Genomic DNA, 25181 nt, shown 5'->3' with positions numbered 1-25181 from the left:
GTTGCCTTTAAGAAATATGTTGTCTAGAAAATGAGCTCTTTCAATAATTTTGACTAACCAAGACATAGCCAAAATATATTTGAGAGGACTGTCATAAGTGTACCAGCACAGGGAACGAGAGTGAACAAACGGAAACAGTGCAAAAGGCGCCCGGACGCAGCCCGAACTGTAGCAGACGACAAGCGCAAATTCTTGCCATGACATCACGCGAGCAGCGCCGCTTCTGTTCGATCTCAGGGCTAACACTCTGTCTGACAATATTTTAGCACTGAAGAGGAGGCTACAGCACATATCAGTCAATGAGGAGCGTGATCACACAATTGCAGTTTGTTCCTCTGCCGTGTAGCGTCGTCTAGTCTCGGAAATGCGCGACGCAGCGTGAAACTGCTCTGCCGATGGCTAACTTTACCCTTGTCTCGATTTATTCAATGCAAGGTAGCAGAAAAGTGTGCTCACATCCAGTCAGCAATGACTTTCAGCAAATTTGCAAACCCGCCGTGGTTGCTCAGTGGCTATGGTGTTGGGCTGCTGAGCATGAGGTCGCGGGATCAGATCCCGGCCACGGCGCCCACATTTTGATGGGGGCGAAATGCGAAAACACCCGTGTACTTAGATTGAGGTGCACGTTAAAAAACCCCAGGTGGTCCAAATTTCCGGAGTGCCCCACTACGGCGTGCCTCATAATCAGATCGTGGTTTTGGCTCGTAAAACCCCATAATTTATTAATCAGCAAATTTGCAAGGCGGTCAGTCTTGTCAGTGCTATGTAAATCTCTGCTGTGTCATCCAGCGATGAAAACTTATTTTTTGTTTACCCTTGCTAACATTCTGAAACAATTACCTTGGCTGTTTTCTTACTTTTTATTATTGAACAAGAGTAGAAAGCAGCGTGGTGTTCATGCTAAACTTGTCATGGCAACAATCACAATTTTGTTGAAGCTAAGCTTGGCTGCATTGCTGATTTTCATGTGACACCTGTATTGCTGCTTCCACCCAAATAGGAGGCAGCTTGGTTATCCACATGATTGTTCTGTTTATTATGATCAGCGACACACCATGCTGCCACACAGATATACATTCGTAGCCTGCACTGCTACTTACAGCAACCAAAAGTCAATGTATAGTCATCTTCTGAGGCTTCGATATAAGATTCGCTGTTGCCCTTAAAATGATTAACCACACTTTCATCCCGGTCAAGCATACTATCGATGATGTGGTATGTTTATCTCAGCTTGGCTTCTTCTTTGATTACACTGTGAGCACAGCGTGCCCACCTGCCAACAGTTACCCAAATTTAAGCAACTCCAATAGTGGCACGGCGTATGTGCATCCGCACGAGCCCTATCTTGAAAGCAGTCGGCGATGCGGACCGAGTCTAGGCGGTAAGGTGCACCCAGGGCCAATGGCAATGTGCATGCTATAGCACTCAAATGCTTCTGCGTCACCCACATTCACAAAGTGAAACATCACTGTAACTTTTTGTATTAAACCTACAGAAAGTTTACCAACAAAGGCAATGCTGGGGAGTCTTGGGACTCTTTCTATATATGCGATCTTAACTTTTCTTTAATATTATTATTTTTACATTTTTTAATTATTGAATGCCATTAGATGTCAACTGCATTGAGTTTTCCTGTTTCCGTAAATATAGCCAACATTTCTGCTGCTGCATCTTGAGTAGTAGCCATACACTGTTTCTACACCTTGAGTTTCATCTGTGCAAAGGCCTTATGATGTGGCACCATCTGTTGAAAACACAAAGTACAAGCAAACATTCGTTATCTGTTGACTCTAAGATCTGGCAACACCCATCGCTTGCTGTGAGCTCCTGCCGCAGCATCTTGGAGGCCACGTACAATGAATGCGCAGCCCCTTTCGTTAAGCGTTAAGCGCTGATAAAACGAGAACAGATCTCGTAAACAATCCAGAAGGTCCATGAATACTTCACTGATGAAGCGTTAGACCCAAATATAAAGCAAAAATAAGCTTCACTTGGGAAATTGGCCAAACAGTGCATGATGACAGTAGAACCATGTTCAGCGTGCAGCCTCAAATGGTTTTCCGAGGCTCATAGCCTTGGCTGCACTGCCAACTAATTGTGAGACAGAGTATAGATTCGAATTGATGGCCTGGCTACTCCGAATATTGCATCCGTGTGCCGCAGTCCACTAAAACTAAGTACCCGTCGTGGTTACTTAGTGGCTATGGTGTTGGGCTGCTAAGCACGAGGTCGCGGGATCAAATCCCGGCCACGGCGGCCGCATTTCGGTAGAGACGAAATGCGAAAACACCCGTGTACTTAGATTTAGGTGCATGATGAAGAACCCCAGGTGGTCCAAGTTTTCCGGAGCCCCCTACTACAGCGTGCCTAATAATCAGATCGTGGTTTGGGCACGTAAAACCCCACAATTTTTGAAACTAAGAAGTATAGCTCGCAATAGCATTTTATTTGAGTGCAGCAAAATGTTATCCATCTGTGTCCCTTTGGCTGCACAACAGAGATGGATAACATTTTGTTTCTTGACGGTGCCATAAAGCTACAATTCTCACTTTGTTCAATTCTGGGTGCTCACGGCTGCCCCTTTCAGAGTTTTTGTGTGAGTGGATGCATGAATGTTTTTTTTTTTTTTTTTTTTATTCTCTTGTCCTTTGATCCATTGTTATACATTAAACTCGAAGTAGCATGCCAAGCCTTTTGCTCGGCTAAACTTCCCACCTATCACAAATAGTTCTCTCCCTATCGTGCATGTATTTTCACTACTAGTTAAAATTGTGGTTTCCTTGTGATACATTGTTGGAACATGTCGTTTATGTGCATGGTGGGTGCGCTATGCGGTGTGAATAAAGTAACATGGCAGTGCATGTTCTAGAGACTACTAGCGTTAGCATCTGGCATAATGCAGCACCAACACTCCGAGCAGTTTAGCTCACAGGACCCAAATGCAAAATATAATGCATTTTTGTTCACTACTGTAATAGTAATTATAAAAAAATATAAAACCCCAAAATGAAGGATCCACAACACCAGTGGCATATACCCAATGACCTAAGTTTGCATCAGAGAGGTTTATTGAAAAGCGATACATACCCTGTGGGAAATACCGTGTGTTGCGATGTGCCGGCAACGAGGTTAATTGAATAGCGACACATACATACCCAGGGACCCGAAACCCGAGGCCAGTACATCAGCATGGCATCATGTATTGCAAAGTATTTTTATCTTGACTGTTGTGGTTCAGTAAAAGTTTTTAAGACTCCCTAAGTTCAGTGTTTGGCTCTTTTAGAACACATTGGTCCTCCATTTTTACGAAAAAAAAGAAATTATCCACGCCGGAGCTAACCGCGGGTCAAATTTACATGTCGTCGTGGCGAGCTGATGTGTGAATTTCAAGGTGGCATTGCCACCTGTATTTCATACTTGCGTGTTTTCTGGCTTGCCAAGCCTCTTTCTTGCGGTAAGAGTGGCTTTATTTTGGTCAACCAATTTTTCTCTTTAGTGTCCCCTTAATTCTAATTTTCATCACTGCGCTTGATGTGTGCACAGTGCCTGAAGGGCATACTCTTATTATGTTGTTTAACATGGCGTGGTAATCCTGAAGCATGGCAGTATTGCATGGGCACAGAGTTTTGAATCAAGGCCATGAAGTATGCCTTTCTATATCTCATGCCACCACAATTCTATTGTGAAGGGGGGTTACAGCTGTAACAGGTGGAGGACGCAATGCCTCCGTGTCATTCGTCTGCCTGGAGTGAATGTTCTTGTTGGTGAACTGGCCAGTGTGTCTAATATGCCTGTCAGATGGGCAAATTTAGTGTCACTTTGAGCGAGTGCACTTTGCCATTAGTGTCATTCACAGGCTGTCGGATGGAAATGCTTAGTGACACTCATTGTAGAATGCATCTGCCTACAAGTGGGATGGTCAAGGTCACCTTGCTCTGTCGAAGTGCGTAGACTCGATTGCAGTGCTTCAAATATAAATAATACTAAGTGGTCGGTCACGGCTAATTCTGAGTGTTCTAAGTGCCCCTGCTTATGAAAACAGGCACTCTTTCTCTGCCAACAAAATCACTATTTTTTTATGCCCAGCACTTTACTACTGTCCGGACTTCCAAGCACGCAGTGCGTCGCGTTGGAATTGGTGCAGTGTCGTCTGGTCTGTGCTCGTGGCAATTGATCGTGTTAATGGTATTTTGCAAATGCTGAATAAAATATTGAGTATGTAATGTGCTGTCTCAATTACCGATTGACGCTCATCATTTTGAGATGACATTTTTCTTTAGTGTCTAGCAGCACACTGTCAAAGTGACACTCGCTGTGGTGAACTGCACTTGCTCAAAGTGCTCAGTTTGCCCATCTGACTCGGGCATAAGTGTCGCCACCATAACATCGTGTAGAATTTGAGCAGCCAGCCTTGTTAGAATTTTATGGTGTGGCAGCTGAGCTTTTTTTTTTTTTTTTTTTTGCATTCCTGTTGACTTGTAGTAGCTGAGCGTGCCATTCATCAAACATTCCTTTAATAGCAAAGAGGCTCTTAAGGGGGGTGACAGCTTTGAAGAGGGGGCCAACTTCTATGGTTACATAGTGGAGGTGATCTGGTGATGTATTTTTTTCCGCTGTGTTATCACATTTGAAAGAGCAGTCGTTTGTTGTTCCACATGCAGTCAAGTGTTGCCAAAGGCAGTGGGATGTTGTGAAGCAGTATGACAGGTGCGGCTACCTGTTCAATTATTTGGAAACATTATTATTGTATGGGAACATTATTTAAATGTATGGCCCTCTGGCCCAGAGAAAAGGCAGGGTAATAATGAGTGTCGGTAAAGCTAGTAGTGGCCTTGCAGCCCAACTTTGCATGCAAAGTTCCGCAATGGCACTGATGTGCACCAGATGTCAGCCTGAGTGGCCGGCTTCCTCCGATCATGTTGACTAGATGGCAGGCTTTCGTGTTCCCTTCTGGTTCTTTCAAGGCCGGGGCATTTCCACAGCAGATGACTGAAACAGGGCTGCACTCCTATGTTGCAGGTCCGACAGCTTGTGGCAGGCACTGCGGAAGAGGGTGCTTTGTCCAGCAGAGATGCACTTTTCTCGACAACGCCTCTCCGTACTGCATCCTCCTCTACAAGGTAGCCCTCTACCAGACCAGGGCATCATCTCCCGTGAGAGCTACTCCTATCATAACCTTTGAACTGTGACTTGAAAGCAGCGAGGGGAGCTGCTTGGGGCGGTGTTATGTGGCACCCTTGCCCGAAGCTCCCTTTTAGCGTGGATTGTGCCTTGTTTTCTTAGGTCCTATAGACCCATGAGCTGCATCATCCAGCAGAGCAGACGAGTGGGAGAGGAACAGCTTGTCATGGGCTTCGTTTCTGAGACGGCAATGCTGGGAAAGTTATGCAAGTAGTACAGTCATGGAAGTTTCGCTTCACGCATTTCGCTGCGCCGCTGTTTTTCGTCTGTCATTCCTTCTATGAGATAACTGCTTTGTATATTACAACTACAACTTGTGGACAAAAGGTTACTTTACATCACGTATAGTATTTGGATCCTTCATTTTGGGGGTTTTATATATTTTTTTTAATTTGGGGGCTGTAATTAGGTGTTATCTTTAAAGAGGAAAACCGGGGGAAAATTGGGACCTTTGTTTTGGCTAGTAGCCCAAAGTTCGGGATTTTTTCGGTAACTTTCACAGACAATAAACACAGGCAATAGTCTTGTTCTGGACACAAAAACTTTATTTAAACTAGCAAAATAATTTACAAGAGCAAGGAAAACTGCTCGCCAGTCATGTTTGAGTTTATTCAACCACATGGTACATGAGAAATGTGCATTTTTGGTTGGGTATGATGGGAAAAAAAGCTGCATAGATGCAGCTTGACGAGCCCCATCTCCCGTAAAACAAAACAAAAACAAGCACAGGCAGCGGTTATGATAAACTTATCAGACTTGTGATAAACTTATCTATAAAAATCTTCATTGTCAGGTATTATTGGCAGTCCCTAAACAAACCACATATACAAAAAAGTAGAGGCATGCTTGGAGATCACTGGCCTGATTTGTTCCTTGCATATTTTTTTTTTAAACGAGAGAAAAATAAAGCAAACAGGCATGATTTACCAGAATGGTGATGCTTGTAATTACAAGCCCTTGGTAACGCACATTATTGTTTGTATTTTGATTATTCTTTGTCCATCCTAGACCAGTCAGGACTTACTAGTCAAGAAAACGTGCTCTCAACATCACGATTACCTCTCGCAGTGCAGAACGTCGTTAGTACTGCCTTCACTAAGTTGAAGTGGCAGCCACTGGCATCTGCCTGTAGGCCAGCACTTGAGTACTGCTCCTGAGGCTTCATTCTAGCAGATATGCTTTAAACTGATCCTTTAGAGAATGCACTTTGGGGTGAACTTTGGGAAGAAATCAGGTTTAACCTGTTCTTCAGGGACAATGTTTGCGGTGCTTTTTCTTTTTTTGGAAAACGAAAGACCATACGTGTAATTTGTCCACCTTTATTCTTCCAGTATGCAACATATAATAGACTTCCGTTAACTCGACTCCGGTTAATTAGATATTTCAGTTAATTCGATTTTGACCGAAAGTCCCTGTCGGGGACCAGGTATTTTTGTGGGTCCAAATGTCCATTATTTCAATCTCAAAATTGGCCTTCGCCGGATAATTCGAACTTGACTGCTCAGCTTCGCCGCGATAAAGCGGTGTTATGCAGTGAAGCATACCAAGAATGGAAAGGGGCCACTGTCACGGGATATAGTACGCTTTTCTTAATTATACTGGCGCGCATGCGCCATCTCTGGTCACAGTATGAGCACCTAGGCACCTAATAAACATACTGGCAACCATTCAGAGCTATTTCTGACTTTGCTGGGTTGATTTGAGCCCTCATTACTCCTGCCAGGTGTGTCTCATATATGAGACCGTTAACAAGGCCCAGTGCACACTCCTTAAGGGACCCTGAAACGATTTTGATGATTTTGTACAAACGTACTAAGTCATTAGAGTAGGTCCTTCTGATCATTAATTGATGCATCTAAGCGCTCCGAGCGTGTAATTTATTTTATTGTTTCAAAATGGTACATCACTACCGATCGCAGCACACCAATTGGATGAGATTTCAGCCGCCCCTGACCAAGTGACACAATTTGACCATATCACATCACTAGGGCGAGCTATGTCGATTGACTGCCCAGGGCGCATCATCGATAATTTTTCGAGCATTATGGTGAACAAATCCTGTTCGTAATAGTTTATATGTTAGTTAATTTGTTTCTATAAAAAGAAAGTAACAGAAAGGGAATGCACAAGGACATGTATCACCACATTAAATGTACTTTCAGCCCACAGCAAGTGTCGTCTGCTTGTGTTAAAATGTGCTCTGTGTTGATGAGAGCTGCGCAGTCAGTGTTGGTCACGTTCTTTCTTTTCGCGAGCACCACGGTTCACCTTTGTTGTGTTGTGGGCTGCAAACATAGGCATCGGCGACATGTCAAGCTGCGACATTGTGCCCCGCTGCAAGGCAGCAGACGAGCGGAGTGGCTACAGCGCATCGGATTGTCGGTATCCAAACGGCACCAGCATCCACGCGTTTGCGGCTGTCACTTCACGCCGAAGGATTGCTACCACAATAGAGTTTAGTATGTTCGGTATTCGGGTAAGCGCAACTGTGCTGGGCGTTTTACGTGATGAACGGAGGCGTAAACGTGAACTGCTTGCACGGTGCAGCCACCTTGCGACACAAAGCTCAACCAAACACAGAGTTAGTATACTGACTCTAGAGGAAAAACTGGGCGAAAAAAGTGGAAACCCGATAGACACCGCCATGTTGCTACACCTCACTTATGTAACACTAAAAATATTCAAAATAATATGCAAAAGCAAGCACTTACACGTATCACGTAGGCACGGGCAACGTTTGTAGTTAATTCTGCATATTTTTCAGAAAGATCGGATGGTTATTTAGAAAATTTTATGTAAAATTTACGGTGTCTGAAAGGCTGCATTTGCAGTCGGCTACCATTCTGACGTAGGCTCTGGATCGCGTTGATTGCGCGCCTCGTCTGAATCACATCTCGTCATCTGCGCCTACACAGAGTAGCAACATGGCGGCGCCCTTGCGGTTCCTGATTTCAACTAGACAATGGTCGAGTGGGCCGAGCGATGCTCTCCCACTGAGGCGTGTGGAAAAATTGTGCGAGGGCGCTGCGAGCAAGCTGGATTGGGGCAGAGACGCGCTTCGCGGCATATTCAACGTATTTTCGCTGCCGGCGCCGAGGCCGATTGCGCATAGCACACTTTTAAAATAGTGCTTTATTTCAACTGCAAATTTATGTTTACACCATTTTGCCAAATATATATTGTATGTCTGAGGCTGTGCGTGTCTCGCACGTGTATTTAGACGACAGCAGCATTGGAGTTTCATATAGTGCGTGGAAGTACTCATAAATAAGCGCGAATCTTCTTGTAGTCTTGAAGGTGTAATTTGCGCAAGTTTTTTTGTTTTTGTTTCTTTAATGCGCGAGTCGCACGCAACAGTTTTGACCGGAAAGTAAGAGGGAGTCTGATAGTACATCCGTGAAATCAACGAGGCTCTCAGTGGCACTATTATGTGCAATAATGGATGTAGAGTACGAACCTATGACATTTCATGGCGTTTCTGTCACATATGATATTTCAATGACCATTTATTTAGGGTCATCCTGCAGTTAAGTTGTAGGATTATGGTGTTGTAGTTGTTGTAAACACTACCAGAACATTACATGTTCTGGTAGTGTTTTTTTTTTTTTTTGTATATTGTAGTAATCTGAAGGTCGTAAGTCCGAATCCTCCTCCAGTCCGCTACACTTTCAGGCATGCAGTGGTGCCTGACACTGCCAAAAAAAAAAAAAAACTCCGAGAGCTAGTGGGGCTATACTAGTTAAGGTGCAACCAAATTAGGAAGGCCCACTAAGCTTCAACAAAGTCACTCCCTCACCAGAACAGGAATTGGCCTCCCTGTTGCAGTATTCGGCCGCTACCTCCCTAATGACTCCTACAATTTACCCATGGCCCTCAGTCCCCAGCAGCTGCAGAGCACCTGACCAAGGCGGCGGTCAGACCTGCGGCAGAGGGTGCCAAGAATCTGGGTCCAGACAGGCCGCCAATGGAAACTGAACCTGGCAACATTCAACACGCGCACCCGATTTAGTGAAGCTAGCTTAGCAGGGCTATTTGAAGAATTACCAGGTATTGCCTGGGATATTATTGGCCTTAGTGAGGGGGTGAGAAGAACTGGTGAGGCTTATACAGTGCTGACTGACGGCCACGTCCTCTGCTACAGAGGTCTTCCAGATAGGAGAAAATTCGGAGTAGGATTTCTAGTCCATAAGGGCATAGCGGGCAACATTGATGAATTCTAAACCATTAATGAGAGGGTAGCAGTCGTCGTAATAAAGCTGAATAGGAGGTATAGAATGAAGGTTGTACAGGCCTACACCAGTCACGATGATGAAGAAATAGAACAGTTTTATGAAGATGATGAATTAGCAATGAGAAAGGTGCAAACTCAGTATACTGTAGTCATGGGCGACTCAATGCAAAAGCGGGGAAAAAGCAGGCTGGCGAGCAAGCAATTGACAATTACGGCATCAATTCTAGGAACACTAGAGGAGAGATGTTGGTAGAATTCGCGGTAAGGAATAGGCTCCGAATAATGAATACCTTCTTCAGGAAGCGCAGCAACAGGAAGTGGACCTGTAAAAGCCCTAATGGAAAAACAAGGAATGAAATAGATTTCATACCCTCTGCTGATCCCAGCATAGTACAGGATGTGGAAGCGTTAGGTAGGGTAAAGTGCAGTGACCATAGGTTAGTGAGGTCTAGGATTTCTCTCAATTTGAAGAGCGAATAAGTGAAATTAGTCAAGAGGAAACAGGCAAACCTAGAGGCTGTAAGGGTAAAAGCAGACCAATTCAGGCAGGTGCTCGCAAACAAATATGCAGCTTTAGAAAATGAAGATAAAGACAACATAGAGGTAATGAATGAAACCGTATCTAGGTTGATCTCAGAAGCAGCAATTGAAGTGGGAGGTAAGGCACCAAGGCAACCAGTAGGTAAACTCTCCCAAGAAACAAAGGACCTAATAAAGAAACGGCAAAACATGAAAGTGTCAAACTCGAGAGATTAGATAGAATTCGATGAACTGCCGAAACTGAACGAGAAGAAAGTAAGGGATATCCGAAATTTTAACGTGAAAACGATTGAGGAAGGGGGGGGGGGGGGGGCAGTAAAATATAGACGCAGCATGAAATCAGCTGAAAACTAGGCATAGGACAAGCCAAAATGTATGCACTGAAAGATAAGTGGGATAATATCATCAGCAACTTCGATGACATAGTAAAAGCAGCAGAAGAATTCTATACTGACCTGTATAGTGCCCAGAGCAGCCAAGCTACTTTCATTCGAAGTAGTGATAAACAGGATACAGAGGCCCCTTCTATAACTAGCGCTGAAGTTAGTAGGGCCTTGAAAGACATGACCAGGGGTAAAGCTGCTAGAGAAGATGGAATAACAGTAGATTTAATCAAAGATGGAGGAGATATCATGCTTGAAAAGCTTGCGACCCTTTATACACAATGCCTCAAGACTTCAAGTGTACCAGAAAGCTGGAAGAACGCCAACATTATACTCATCCATAAGAAGGGAGATAGTAAAGAATTGAAGAATTATAGACCCATTAGCTTGCTCTCGGTATTATATAAAATATTCACCAAGGTAATTTCAAATAGAATCACGGCAACACTTCAGCCAACCAAGACAACAGGCTGGCTTAAGGACGGGATATTCTACGCTGGATCATGTCCATGTCATCAACCAGGTAATAGAGAAATTTGCGGAGTACAATCAACTTCTCTATATGGCTTTCATAGATTATGAAAAAGCATTTGATTCAGTAGAGATACCAGCAGTCATATAGGTTTTGCGTAATCAAGGAGTGCAGCAGGCATACGTGAATATATTGTCAAATATCTACAAGGATTCCACAGCTACCTTGGTTCTCCACAAGAAAAGGAGAAAGTTACCTATCAAGAAAGGGGTCATGCAAGGAGACACAATCTCCCCAATGCTATTCACTGCATGCCTAGAAGAAGTATTCAAGCTCTTAGACTGAGAAGGCTTAGGAGTGAGGATCAACGGCGAATATCTCAGTAAGGTTCGGTTTGCAGGTGACATTGTCCTGTTCAGCAACAATGGGGACAAATTACAGCAAATGATTGAGGACCTTAACCGAGAAAGTGTAAGAGCGGGGCTGATGATCAATATGCAGAAGACAAAAATAATGTTCAATAGCCTGGCAAGGGAACAAGAATTCAGGATCGCCAGGCAGCCTCTAGAGTCTGTAAAAGAGTATGTTTATCTAGGTGAATTACTCACAGGGGACCCTGATCATGAGAAAGAAATTTACGGAATTTACGGAGATCAGGTGGGGGGTCGCCAACCTGGGTTACCGCGACGACCAGCCTTGCTGCTGGAGGTGAGAGCTGGAGCCTGGCTGTCGCTACAGCTGCTGCTGTTGCTGCAAGTCGTCCTATGCCATGGACAAACGCACGGTAACGCTGTCTGCAAGCTATTCAACGCTTCAGGAAACTGATCTTCCTTGAAACATCAGTGGAGCTCCACAGCAATGAAATACATGGCGAGAAATATACAGTCAAACCCACTTATAACGATACTGGTTTTAGCAATATATCAGATATAACAATAAGCAGCCGACGTACCTTCAACTGTAGCATGTGTTCTAAGGTAAAATAAATCGCTTACTACAATGCTCCCATGTAGCGTTCAATTCAATCTGGCTACTGGGTGTGCCCACAGGAATGCAAAATCCTCGAGAGAAAAAAAAAACATGGCCCAGTTCACCACACCCGCACCTTTGTTTCATTGTATAGCAAAATTTAAAGAAAAATTGCAAGCCACCTTGCTGCACCCGCCTTTGTGGTGCAGAGGTGGAAGGGAGACAAGAAAAGGCCGACGAAGGCATGCCATGTGTTTTGCACCTTCGTGAGCCTGCATGGCAAAAAAAAAACATTGGTACTCAAAGTCTATACACGCGGAAAACATGTCGCTCTAGCAAGTGCACATAATCCAAACACCAGATCGCAGTGGGACTCTTGACGGTACCTATGCTAGAATGTTCTTCCTTTCTCTCCTATGTTGAGTGTGACGTTATTGCTACCTATTGTTTCTTTCTTTACAGATGGTTTAGGAGTTCAGCAAGAGCACAATTCCTCCATATGCTGCTTATGGGGAGCTGGCCATCATATGCAACACTGAAGTGTTTCACCTTTCTGTGCTCCATTTTGTAATTCATACTTGTGTGCACAATGGCGATTTTTTTTTTCAAGGGCAAGAGCAGACAGAAGAAACCAAGAAACATATTTGAACTGAGCCGTGTTCGTGAGGCGAGAAGATAAAAAAAAAATATTTTCAACATTTTTTGTTAAAAATGCAATAAAAAAAAGTTTACCAAGGTTGAAGTGATCTAAGCAGGGAAAGACTGAGAAAGAGTGCAGCTTAAACTTATTTAAAGGAATAAAATAAATAGTTCTAGCATTAGTGCATGTGACCAAAGAAAAAAAAAAGAGTTCATTGATGATCTCTTGTTACCATGCATGCTTCTAGCAAGGAAATTTTTTTGTCCATGTCATTCTAAGTGTTGGTTATTTGCCATTACTGAACAGTGGCCTAGTGTTAGCGTGGTGTAAGCTTTTACGATTTTACATTGTGAATAGGGGTGCACAAATGTTTAAATTTCGGAATATAAATCGAATAGTCTTTGCTGTTCACTTCGTATTCGATAAGTGAGACCGCTATTCAAAGTTGTCGTATACAGTGACAAACCTCGATATAACTAAGTTGTGCTTGCCGCAGAAAGCTTTGTTAAATTTCAAATTTCATTAAATCAAGATTGAAAGTTTCGGCATTAAAATAATTTGACAGGTTCTCAGAACATTCCTGGTGTCGGTAACTTGTCAGTGTCAGTATCTTGTGAGAAAGCACTTACAGTTAAACCTAGCTACAAAGAAATTGACAAATTCCTGAAAAACTTCGTTATAAAGAGGATTTCATTATATGCAGGTTCGGCATGAAAATTCGAAAAAGAAACGTTGACCATATTTACTCAATTCTAACGCGCCCTCGATTATAACGCGCACCCTTTTTCGTTGAAGCACTCATCCTTGGAATGTCACACCAGGTACTGGATGCGTGGACGCATGTCGTTTCGCACAAGCGCGAGGCGTCGGAAACGAAGAGCGAGCGACACGATAGCGTCGTATAGTGTCACCTAGTGTCAAGTTAGTGAAGTAAAGTGCAGAGACTTGCGCAGTAACCAGAGTGGCGCTGCCAGCGCGTTTTCTTTTCCTTCGGCAACATCAACTGAAAAAGGAGAGTGCTGGCTTGGCGGGCTAGGTCAGCTGCAGCAAACGGCAGGATCATGTTTGAATGAAGGGAGGGGGAAAGGTAAAGCCCGCGGCGGCAAAATCGTCAAGTCGAGGGATGCAGGCCCGCCTCGCGCGCGCACGTACACGTGTGCTCGCTCTCACCTCGCAGTCGCCGTGAAGATGAGCGCGCCAAGCGTGGCAGATGCCGCTTCGCGCCGCTGCCGCTTCGCATTCCGTCATGGCGGAGAAGGTGCTTCTGGTTGCTGCTCAACCAAAAATGACAAAATTTGGGGCGAAATCTCTAGGTTGTCGTCCCGGAAAATTCGTTATTTCGAGGGGATCTCCCGCTGCCACTTCGTTACGTAGAGGTCTCAAATACATGCGCTTCTATGGAGTAATGGGGGGAAATAGAAAAACTTCGTTATATCCAGGAATTCGTTATATGGAGGTTTGTTATAAGCAGGTTTAACTGTATAAATGATCTCATGAAATTCAGGATATAATTGCACAACTAAGAGCACTGTCGCATGCAGTGCAGAACGTGCTGAGAGCAATGATTTGGTGTGGTTCACAAAACACCTCGAGATTTGCATGTGGCGCATGGTACAGTGCCGTGAATCTTGGAACACGATGTTTCACCTCACTTAGTGCCCGCAGCTGTCATCATATTCTTACACTAAGGACGAGTCAATTAAACAAGAAACTATTTACAGATTCTATTTACAGCAGCGGTTGCAGCGCTGACCGGTTGGATTCACAGCGCGAGCCCAGTTCGTTCTTGCTGCTCTTTTGCTCGAATGATATAGCCTGCATGCCTCGTTCAAACGACCAAATACAACACGCGTGTAGCAATATGGTGCCTACCAATTCAGTCCACTTACAATGATATATTGGTGGTAACAATGAGTTGCCTCAAGAGTATCAGCTTATGATCTAGGCTAAGAGAAAGAAAAACATACCATATTTGTATGCGTATAATTGACACCAAAAATTTTTTAGATTTAATAGTAAAGTTGGTGCGCAGGTTATATATGAATTTCACCTTGAGGTGTGACGTCGCAGCAGAGTGGCATGTGCTGTCATGAAGCCACTCCTCAACGCAAGGTTCTTGGCCGAAAGTGGCCCAGGATCACGAACCATGCGCTTTCAGAGGAGAAAGAGAAAAAAAAAAACAATAAATGAAAAGTGAAGCGGCGCAGTGGCGCTCACCCTTTCTACAATCTTTCTATCTCGGCGATCACGGAAATGCGCCTGCGGAAGCAGCCCCGAAGCAGCGGACAGCCCAGTTTGTAGAAGATGGTGTCAGAAAACCAAGGCTTCTTTCAAAGCTGCAAATTTTGCAATGAGTTTTAAAGACATATGATCTGGCACAGACAATGTTATCGACGTTTTCACCCTGACACTGATGTGCAAAGTGCACTGTCGCCGATAGCGTCACGCGCTCATTCATTTCGTCCATGCTGAAGGATTGCCACCGGTGTTCTTATCCACGTGATGCACACTGTGTTTGTAAACCTGAAACTTTCGCAAAAGCAGTTGCAGATTTCAGACTGTTTTAATGCACCTAACATTTGATACGTTATTTAAAGGCAAAATTATTAAATTTTTTACTGCCTACTCTCTACGTTTATCTTGGACTGAATGTGGAAAATTTCAGTGTGGCGCTACAATCGCTTGTTTGGCAGCTTTTTTTAGGAGACAGTCCAGATATAGCTATCATCGTTTATAGCGATTGGATTTTTCGTTCTTTTTGATATCGCTATAAATGGAATGCACTGTATTCACTCAACCATGCAGAGAGCCATGCGTAGCCACGACCAGGTTAGAGGAAGTGACGCACCGGCCCCCACCCCCCGTAACATGCACTTGTTGAAGTGACCCTTCTATCCCTTGCGCTGGAGGACCTGTCGCAGGGGCTGAAACATGGCTCCCAATATGCATTGCCAGCTCCAAAAGTTGCTTCTGGCACATTTAACAGACAAAAGCATGACCTTCGAGATTGGCTACTTTCATTCTGACCTGCTGGGCAGCTTGTGCCCTCTGCAAGTTCTTTACTAACACGAATGATGGTGTAGCGCTGTTTACTGAATACCAAGCTCCTTTGCAGCTTTGAGAAACCTATCATCACATTTGCACAACTGCGTTTTTGCCGCTCGAACTCCACTCGAGCAGAAGGATGCGTGCAAATGATGATTTCTGCCTTTGGCCGACATTTTTAAAGTCTTTAAAATTTACTAGCCATAAAACCACCTAGTACGTGCTTGAAAAATCGGAAAGCTTTGGTAAATCAAAGCCGTGGTACGAAATTCTTTGCTAAATGGCAAAACAAAAATGTGGTTTTTAGTGGAACTGAGAATTGGAATCAAAAATAGTTTTGTTACATCACGGCTTTCAGTAGATCTTGGTTTATTATATTCATGTTTGACTTCATTAGTTCAGTTCAAGTACTATATAAGACAGCAAAAGCTTTTGCAGTTCACAGGGAGAAATACTGATGCAAGTGGAGACAATCAAATTATTCCGCCACAGAAAAAGCAGCAGTTCTTACTCAGACACACATCTTCCTTAGCAAAAACATGAAGCCGCTCACTTATGCGCGGTAGCTTTCAGTCAGTAAATAAGAAAGTTCTCCCTGGAGTGCTAGATGGTTTCAATCTCGACAAAGTGGTTTATCATTTCGCAAGTCTCACCGTGTTTCGATTCTATTGAACTGATGTGCAGTGCTCTACTATTGAACTTAACCCCTTCACTGTACTGCGAGCATCGGGATGCCTGCGGTCTCTTTGTTCAATTACTGTCATTGGCATGCTTCATCAGATGGGAGCAACTTTTCCTTTTATCTCGATTAAAAGCTTCAGTTGAGCTGAAATACAATTGATAAGTGCATCAGATGTAATTAAAAATGTTCAGTCAATGTCCAATTTTTCGGACTCCCTAGGGGCCGTGAGAACGTATGAAAATCGGGCAGGCCAAAAAAATGAATGCATGCCCAAGGTTTCATATCACCACAGGCACATACGAAATAGCTCTAAAGGCCTGCCAGTACACTTATTATGCGTATCGGTAGTCGTACTGTGATAAGAGACAGTTAAGGAGTGCATACCGTGTCCCGTGACAATTGCCCCCTTTCCACTTTTGATATGCTTCATCGCTTCTATGTACCAGCTGTGGTTGGGAGTGGCTTTCACGAAGGCGTACTGTGCTTTCATTGGAATGACTGAAAGTGCTACGTGCGACGTCTGCGGCAGTGAAGAGAACATCGAACATCTATTGTCGTCACTGTGATCGATTTCACTCAGAAAGACAAACATTATCGAACGCATTGCGACGACTTGACGATCAGCCATTGTCCATTCAGGTGCTCCTTCAAGGCCGTCCCCATCGCTCGTCGGCCCACAAAGCTGTGAAGGCACTGTTTTTCTTGAGGGCGACTGGCCTATGTGAACGCCTTTGAATCGCTCAGGCCCTTCGCGTGCATGCGCGAGCTCACCGTGCCCTTCCTCCCCCCCCCTCTCTATCTCATCTTTCTGTTCCCTCTTTCCCGTCCCCCAGAGTAGGGTAGCCAACCAGATGCATTTCTGGTTAACATCCCTGCCTTCTCTCTTTGTCTCCTCCTCCTTCAACGCATAACACTGCACCATTGAGGCTGAGCTGACTTTCGGGAACCAGCATTATACAATGCGTCATGCTCTCCAAGCTTCGAAGCCATTGGTGAGGATTACAAAGGCGGAGTCGGCTCCATTGCTAACAGCGGAGAACCTGTTTCCATAAAAAACATGGCACCCAACAGCAAAAAGCTTGGTAGCGCACATCAAAATAACTAGGCGTAGCGTTGCCACAGCGGTGGCTACGAATGCCAGCAGATCTACTGGCGAGAGTGTCAGTTTGAGATGGAGAGATAATTAAAAATGCAGCATTGATGGCTTGTATTACTGCCGTTTCGGATGTGCGGTAATGGCAAAAAGTCAGGAAAATCGTACGGTGAAAGTTTTTTGCTTACGAAATTTCAGGCGTTCTTATACATTGACTCTATGGGTACGTGGCGGTGCAGCGGAGGCCTCCGAATTATCGGGCGTCCGGAAAATTCGTCATTGACTGTAACCAAGCTTTTATTGCCAAACAGGCTCTATTACACCTTTATATTTTAATGTTTATAATTTTAACATGTTTGGTATTCGATCATCGGGGGAGCTCGTTTTTCTCTAGTGTTTCTTTCTAGGGCTGATTAAAAAATTTCCTATTAAGAACACAAGCAGTTGGAAACAGCGTTATACAAGTAACTGATCTGGTCACTTTTTCTTTTTTTTTAACTCTTGTCACAGCAAGGCATCATCACCACCCAACAACTGTCAAGAACCAGGAGTTGCAGCAGAAGCACCTAAATTGCTCTAATCATTTCGACTATGTATTCACCAGGCACTTTTGCAATGTTTGTATTTCACAAGGAAGAATAAATAATGGCAAACTCGACATGCAACGAAAAAAGCCACATAAGTTCATTTGTGTTTGTGTGTAGGCCTTTTTTCTTTCTGTCCAGTTTGCAGTTCTTTTTTTTTTCCTTTTGACAAAGGCTGTGCCTGTAGTATTGTACCTAAATAATGCTACACTTGAGAATTCACTGTATACCGCCTTTCTTTCACTGTTGTCCTTCCTACGTGTGTGTCACTGGTAGATTGAAAATATTATATTTGAACTCCCGCTATACTACATTTTTACAACTGGGAATATTTGTTTTTGTTTGTGGCTTTCGCTTTGTGAATTTTTCTGCACCTGTGTATCTGGTGCATGAAGGTATTGTTGGTTGGTGCATGACATGATGTGATCTTTCTTTTGATTAGTCGTGTTTTTGTTGCCTGTATTTTGTACGACTGGTACGTCTTCTTGCAGCATAATTTGTTATTATTTCATCGAAATTTTTTTGGTGTTCGTGAGCTGAGGCATTCCTTTACAACAATTGAGTATTTTAATTGGCAATTCCACTGACGCTGTGTGTTTCATGGCTATAAATAATGACTGTTTACTGAATGTGCATTGTAAGCTCTTGTGAATGTATTAATGCTCACGCGAAGAGCATCTAATCTTATTTTGGTATTATTAATATATTACCCTGGGTAATGCTCCGAGAAAAGTTTACTGTTAGCATTTCCTAATTGTTTCTTTATTGCCATTTAGTTCAATTTTTGTGAGATAGTCATCAGTAATTAGAACTTTGAGCCGAGTGTTATGATCCATGTTCTTATTTTAAACCTCTGTTGGTTCAGTTACAGCACCAGCAGTCCTGCAGCCACCAGTGGGCCATCTTTCTCCAGGTATATTTGTACGAAATTGTATTTTAACTGAGCTGTGCAATGATATACAGGTAAACGTCAGTATAACTAACTTCAATTTAACAGAATCCTCGATATAACAAAGTATTTACCTTTTCATAACTTGTCCATAGAACGCCTTGTATCTTGAAGCTCAATATAACGAAGGGTTTTATACAAGATTTGAATACAACGAATTGTCACTGTTACCATCAACGAATACCGAGGCAGTAAGTGGAAACCGCCACAGACGCAGATGATCTTCACATAGTTGTATTACATGCTGCTGCTTCTGCACACGCCTCTCAAATAGCACACCACTCTACGAAGAGCGGCCGCCAAAGCAGAGTTGCATAGTGGCGAGACCTTCTTCTTGTCATGCCGCTTATCAAGTCAAAGTGCAATAAGATCCTATCGCGCGCCGTTTGTTGTTCGTGCGGAACGTAGTGTGCGGCAGGTGGGCACACGGCTGTCATTGTGTAAGCAGACTGCGTAACCTGTCTTGGAGGTAATCTACGTTATGTGCACTGTCTAGGAATTGCATCTAGGCATTGCGTCTTGCGCACAGATGTTGTGAAGAGAAGCTTTATTTAACTGAGTATTATGCAGTAAATAGCACAGGTGACCAATTATCAGCATAAAACCACAAAAAACTTGTAATAACGGAGCATGACCAACTAAGTGCATCTAGTCTCAATTCAAGACTTCATTGTGAAAGCTGGCTTCTTGTATCAGGCAACGTACGCTGGTGCATCCTATTGAAAACGGAGTTACTTTGTATAGATAGGTGAAAGGGTAAACTTTGCGTATATAGCTTTGTGTTGCAAATAATTGTGTATAATTGAAGACAATTTGCTTTTCCAGAGGAGTGGGTATACTGCCATTTCATTCGAAACACCAGATGCTCCAAGTTCTTACTGTTTTTTGCGAGTGCCACCTTCACTTAATTGCTGTCATTACAGATGCATAGGCTGTGGTGAAGCACACAGAACTAAGTGTGACTGTTGACTTGCCCACAATTGCACAAAGTTTGAGCTTTAGATACAAAATAAGCTCAGTAGCTGACAGTAGCATTAATTTTTTGCAGCACTTTTGTTTATGTATTGTTTTTAATTATTTATATCAAGATTATAATGAAAACATTTTCTACACCTTCACAAGTTAGCATGAAAGCTTTCCAAACCTTATACGAATATTGCTGTTTTATTTGCCTGAATTGGCAGCACATGCAAGCACTAGAATCCATCTGCACTCACTTCAATAAACTTTAACGCAAAATGTCTTTTATTGCGATAGCAATTATATGGACACTCAAAAGCAGATTTCTGCCGTCGGCGTCGCCGTCGCCGTGAGGTTCCGTATGACGTCAATGGAGATGAAATCGTCGCCGCGCGCTGAACGCTGTATGTGCGAGTGAAAGGGCGCGAGGGACGCGCGTTCTGCTCTGTGCTCCCTTAAGGGCTGCAGAAGTAGGCGTCTCTTTCCTCCTCTACAATCACCATATATGTAGAGCAAACGTGCCTTCTTCCGACGCACGAAAGGCCGTGGGGGGGAAGGGGAGGGAAGGGAGGCGACGTTTAGCTGCGGTACCAAGTGCCTATTTATATCAGAGGTTCCGGCAACAGTCACCAACGCCGCACGCATTTTGAGCGAACGCGGGCAAAACGCCGACAGCGTCGACAACAGTTCTGCGTGTTGCCGGTGCTGCTGCATGTCCAAGTTTATACAGCTGATAAAGCTGCTATCATTACTCCGTATAGCTCTCTTCAAGTTTGCTATCGCAATTGATGGTTCACCTATCAGGTGAAACTGCGACAACTTTTTTCTATTAGCTGGTGAAAGTAAGTTGAATTTCACAAACCTAGTCATTGAACAATCACATATAATTCTTCAACCACCTGTGCTTTGTCTGATCTCATCTAAAGTAGCCTTCAAGACCTTTTTAATAAACTAGAGGCTCATTATTAGCACAAGCATCTGTGTTCTCTGATTTTGGCATGAGTGCAATTATAGTTTCTGCGTGCAGGATCAAGGGATTCTACCTCTCCAACAACTACCAAAGATGACAAGTTGCAGCAGGAATGCCTCCACCGCTGTGACTTCTGTGACTATGCAACAGAAAGGCGGTTTAATCTGAAACAACACATCAGTATTCACTCAGGCAAGCGTCCATTTCAATGCACTTTCTGCCCTCGGAGCTATGCGCAAGCGAACAGACTCAAGGAACACGAACGTATCCACACAGGCGAAAAGCTATTTCAGTGCCCTTCATGCCCTCAGAGGTACGTGCGCAAGGACATCCTCAAGGAACACCTACGCACCCACACGGGTGAGATGCCATTTCAGTGCCCTTCATGTCCTCAGAGGTACTCTCGCAAGTACAGCCTCAAGGAACACCTACGCCTCCACACAGGCGACCGTCCCTTTCAGTGCAATTTTTGCCATAGGACTTTTACACATGACAGCAAGCTTAAGTTACACCTGCGCAGCCACACGGCTGAGCGACCATTTCAGTGCCATTTGTGCCCTCAAACCTTTACAAGGGAAACTCATCTCAAGGATCACCTACGCATCCATACGGGTGAGCGACCATACCGCTGCACGATCTGCTCCTTGTCCTTTGTGCAGGGTGGTCACTTGAGCACTCATATGAAAACACATCAAGACACTGCTTAGTAGGTCACTTGAACTGCAAATCAAGATATGTGTGCATCAGATGAATGGCTTTCTGGTGCATCAAGATGCACAAGTGTTGCGATATTTTCTTATATGTTGAGCTGCCAAATGACATATTTTGTACCTTTGCTTGCACAACAGCAACTGTGTTCATGTGGTATCCCTTCATGTGAAGGCACAATAAGTTTGAAGCGATCGTTTGTTAACTATGCTTAAAAGATACTCGTGTTTGCAATAAAATACTGATGTTTTGTATTTAGATCTCTCATTGAGACTTACTGGTGTCCTCCAAATGTTCTGCCATCTAAACGAACAACATTACAAGTTAAATGGCCCCTCGCCATGTTTTGGCATTGCCAACAAACAAGTTCATGCTCCAATGTGGCCGTGCTACGTGGTGCGGACCGGCATTGTCCTGCACCAGCTTGACCGACGGATGGTGGTCGCATCCAAATTGTGCATTTTCAAGCGCTCTCAATAGCTCAGTACGAAGCAATGTCTGCTAAGCAGTCAGGCGTGAGCACACGGTGGCAAGTCTTCGTCTGCCCTGACCTGAAATTTTTGGTGGTTCGAGGCTAGTTCAATGTTCAAAGCTAACAGGAATTTGTGAGACCCAACGGCTACGACACTGATAAGCATTGTGGCCAAAGTTTTATTAAATGCGAAGCATTTCTTGGCGAACATTTGCTACTTTGACAGTATTTATCTATCTATCTAGCCGCCTACGACTTTGTGCTCTCACGGTCGTTTCGTTAACTTGGTATGTACCAAAATTGGCATACTATTAGAACAGTAAATGACGAACATAAATGATGTCATAACACAACTGTCATGACATGCGTGTTATGCAGGTCATGAAACAGCTGCCTACATCTTAGTGCTCTCATGGCCGTTTCGTTAACATCATCATCATCAGACTATATTTATGTCCACTGCAGGACGATGGCCTCTCCCTGCGATCTCCAATTACCCCTGTCTTGCGCTTGCGTATTCCAACTTGCGCCTGCAAATTTCCTAACTATATCATCCTACCTGGTTTTCTGCCGTCCTCGACTGCGCTTCCCTTCTCTTAGTATCCATTCTGTAACCCTAATGGTCCACCGGTTATCCATCCTACGCATTACATGGCCTGCCCAGCTCCATTTCTTCCGCCTAATGTCAACTAGAATATCATCTATCCCCGTTTGTTCTCTGATCTGCACCGCTCTCTTCCTGTCTCTTAACGTTACTACTAAGATTTTTCGTTCCATCGCTCTTTGTGCGGTCCTTAACTTGTTCTCGAGCTTCTTTGTTAACCTCCAAGTTTCTGCCCCATATGTTAACACCGGTAGAATGCAATGATTGTACACGTTAACTTAGTAGGTACCAAATTTGACATATTATGACAGGAGTGTATGACTAACATAAGTGATAGCATGACATAAATATCATAACATGCGTGTCATGCAGGTCATGACAATGACGCAGCGAAAAATCATCATCATCATCAGCCTATATTTTATGTCCACTGCAGGACGAAGGCCTCTCCCTGCGATCTCCAATTACCCCTGTCTTGCGCTAGCGTATTCCAACTTGCGCCTGCAAATTTCCTAACTTCATCATCCCATCTGGTTTTCTGCCGACCTCGACTGCACTTCCCTTCTCTTGGTATCCATTCTGTAACCCTAATGGTCCACCGGTTATCCATCCTACGCATTACATGGCCTGCCCAGCTCCATTTCTTCCGCCTAATGTCAACTAGAATATCGGCTAACACCGTTTGTTCTCTGATCCACACCGCTGTCTTCCTGTCTCTTAACGTTAGTCCTAAGATTTTTCGTTCCATCGCTCTTTGTGCGGTCCTTAAGTTGTTCTCGAGCTTCTTTGTTAACCTCCAAGTTTCTGCCCCATATGTTAGCACCGGTAGAATGCAATGATTGTACACTTTTCTTTTCAACGACTGTGGTAAGCTCCCAGTCAGGATTTGGCAATGCCTGCCGTATGCACTCCAACCCAATTTTCTGTAAATTTCTTCTGTATATATTAACACTCAAAAACCACTGAACTGGGTTCAGACAAGGGTAATAAGTGAAGGAAACACTAAAAGATTATGGTAGAAGTCATTGTCATGAGCATGACTCGGCAAAAATGACAATGACTTTGCGAAAAAAGATTAATACTCAAAAACCACTGAAATGGGTTTTGGCGTGGGTACTAAGGGAAGGAAACACAAAAGAATGATGGCAGAAGTCATAGTCATGACCATGACTCATCAAAAATGACAATGAGTTAGCGAAAAAAATATTAAGACTCAAAAACCACTGAAATGGGTTCGGGCGTTGGTACTAAGTGAAGGAAACAAGCATGATGGTAGAAGCTATTGTCATGAGCATGACTCAGCAAAAACATCAATGACACAGCAAAAAAGCATTAGCACTCAAAAACCACTGAACTGGGTTTGGACGTAGGTACTAAGTGAAGGAAACAATAAAGAATGATGGGACTGCATAGTCATTAGCATGACTCAGTAAAAATGAAAATGACTCAGCGAAAAAAGATTAACACTTAAAAACCACTGAAATGGGTTCGGACATGGGTACTAAGTGAAGGAAACACTAAAAGAAGGTGGTAGGTCATATTCATGACCATGACTCAGCAAAAATGACAATGACAGCGAAAAAGATTAACACTCAAAAACCACTGAAATTGGTTCGGACGTGTGTATGAAGTGAAGGAAACACTAAAGGATGGTGGTAGGGCATAGTCATGAGCATGACTCAGTAAAAATGACAATGACTCAGCGAAAAAAGATTAACACTCAAAAACCGCTGATATAGGTTCGGACGTGGGTACTAAGTGAAGGAAAAGTCATAGTCTGAGTCTTTATTCCAGACATGCATACATAAATACATGGCTGAGGAGAAGGGAAAAAAATCCGCTCGCTCACGGCTTGACAAAGCTCCCTTCCCCCCATATACATTGGTACTGCGGTATGCACGGAAACAGAAATTGGACAGGCTAATCAAGTAGCATGAAAGACTCAAAACTGGAAAAACACAGTGTCCAATAAAATGGACAACACTACAATTACATTATATCTCCGGATATATTCAAAGCAAGTTGCGGTCACAGAGAATAATTAAAGTAGAGGAGGAATGCACACAATAACTAAATAAGTTTCGAAGGGAGTTGAAGGAAAGTTTGTGTATCTAGGTTTGAGAAAAGCCAAACTTGTTAAGTAGTGAAGGCAATGTATAGCTTAGGGTTTGATAGCCGTAGTTAGTACGTGGGTGAGGCACAGACCAATACTCGTGGTGCCTAGTAAGGTAGTAAAGAATATTGGTGTGGAGGTTATCGACTTCACATAAGAACAAAATGCCATGTTCATTCTGTGATTTGTAGAGCTGTAAAAGACGATGTTGGTACATGTTGGATAAGGGCATGATATGATAGATTGTAAACAGTGGTTCTGAGTGCGTTCTGTAAGGCACGTCAACAATCGCTCTAAGCGCATTTTTCTGCCTTATGACCAGTTTACTAATAATTTTGTCTGTGTTGTACTTCCCCATACCAATACGCAGTATTTTAACTGTGATTCAAGCAGTGCGTGGTACAACGTAAGCTTTGCTTTTTCTGGCAATAAATGCTGAAATTTTCTCAAAACTCCAACTATACGTGCACGCTTACTTTGAATATGTTCTATGTGACCATCCCAGAACATGAATTCAATAAAATAGACTCCAAGCGTTCTAACGGTGTTGGTCATTTCTATGGCATTTCCTTCTAAGGTGAGAGT

General features: G+C 43.5%; 1 protein-coding gene and 1 long non-coding RNA gene across 2 annotated transcripts in view; one reads left to right on the top strand and one right to left on the bottom strand.

Moving 5' to 3' along the window:
- LOC125940694 (zinc finger protein 501-like) overlaps positions 1-25181 on the top strand; it is a 170796-nt gene that overhangs the window by 11189 nt on the left and 134426 nt on the right. The window contains exon 2 of the mRNA XM_049657136.1: positions 5020-5153. Coding sequence (XP_049513093.1) covers positions 5020-5153 — 134 coding nt within the window. The remainder of the gene's footprint in view (positions 1-5019; positions 5154-25181) is intronic.
- Positions 21035-25181, bottom strand: part of LOC125940695 (uncharacterized) — a 114085-nt gene continuing 109938 nt past the window's right edge. Inside the window, exon 3 of the long non-coding RNA XR_007463900.1 lies at positions 21035-21127. This is a non-coding gene — a long non-coding RNA (uncharacterized LOC125940695). The remainder of the gene's footprint in view (positions 21128-25181) is intronic.

Source organism: Dermacentor silvarum, chromosome 10 (genome assembly GCF_013339745.2).
Source record: "Dermacentor silvarum isolate Dsil-2018 chromosome 10, BIME_Dsil_1.4, whole genome shotgun sequence".
In the NCBI taxonomy this organism is placed as follows: domain Eukaryota; kingdom Metazoa; phylum Arthropoda; class Arachnida; order Ixodida; family Ixodidae; genus Dermacentor; species Dermacentor silvarum.
Note: the sequence above shows the minus strand (reverse complement) of the source record. Positions and strands in the feature narration are given on the sequence as shown.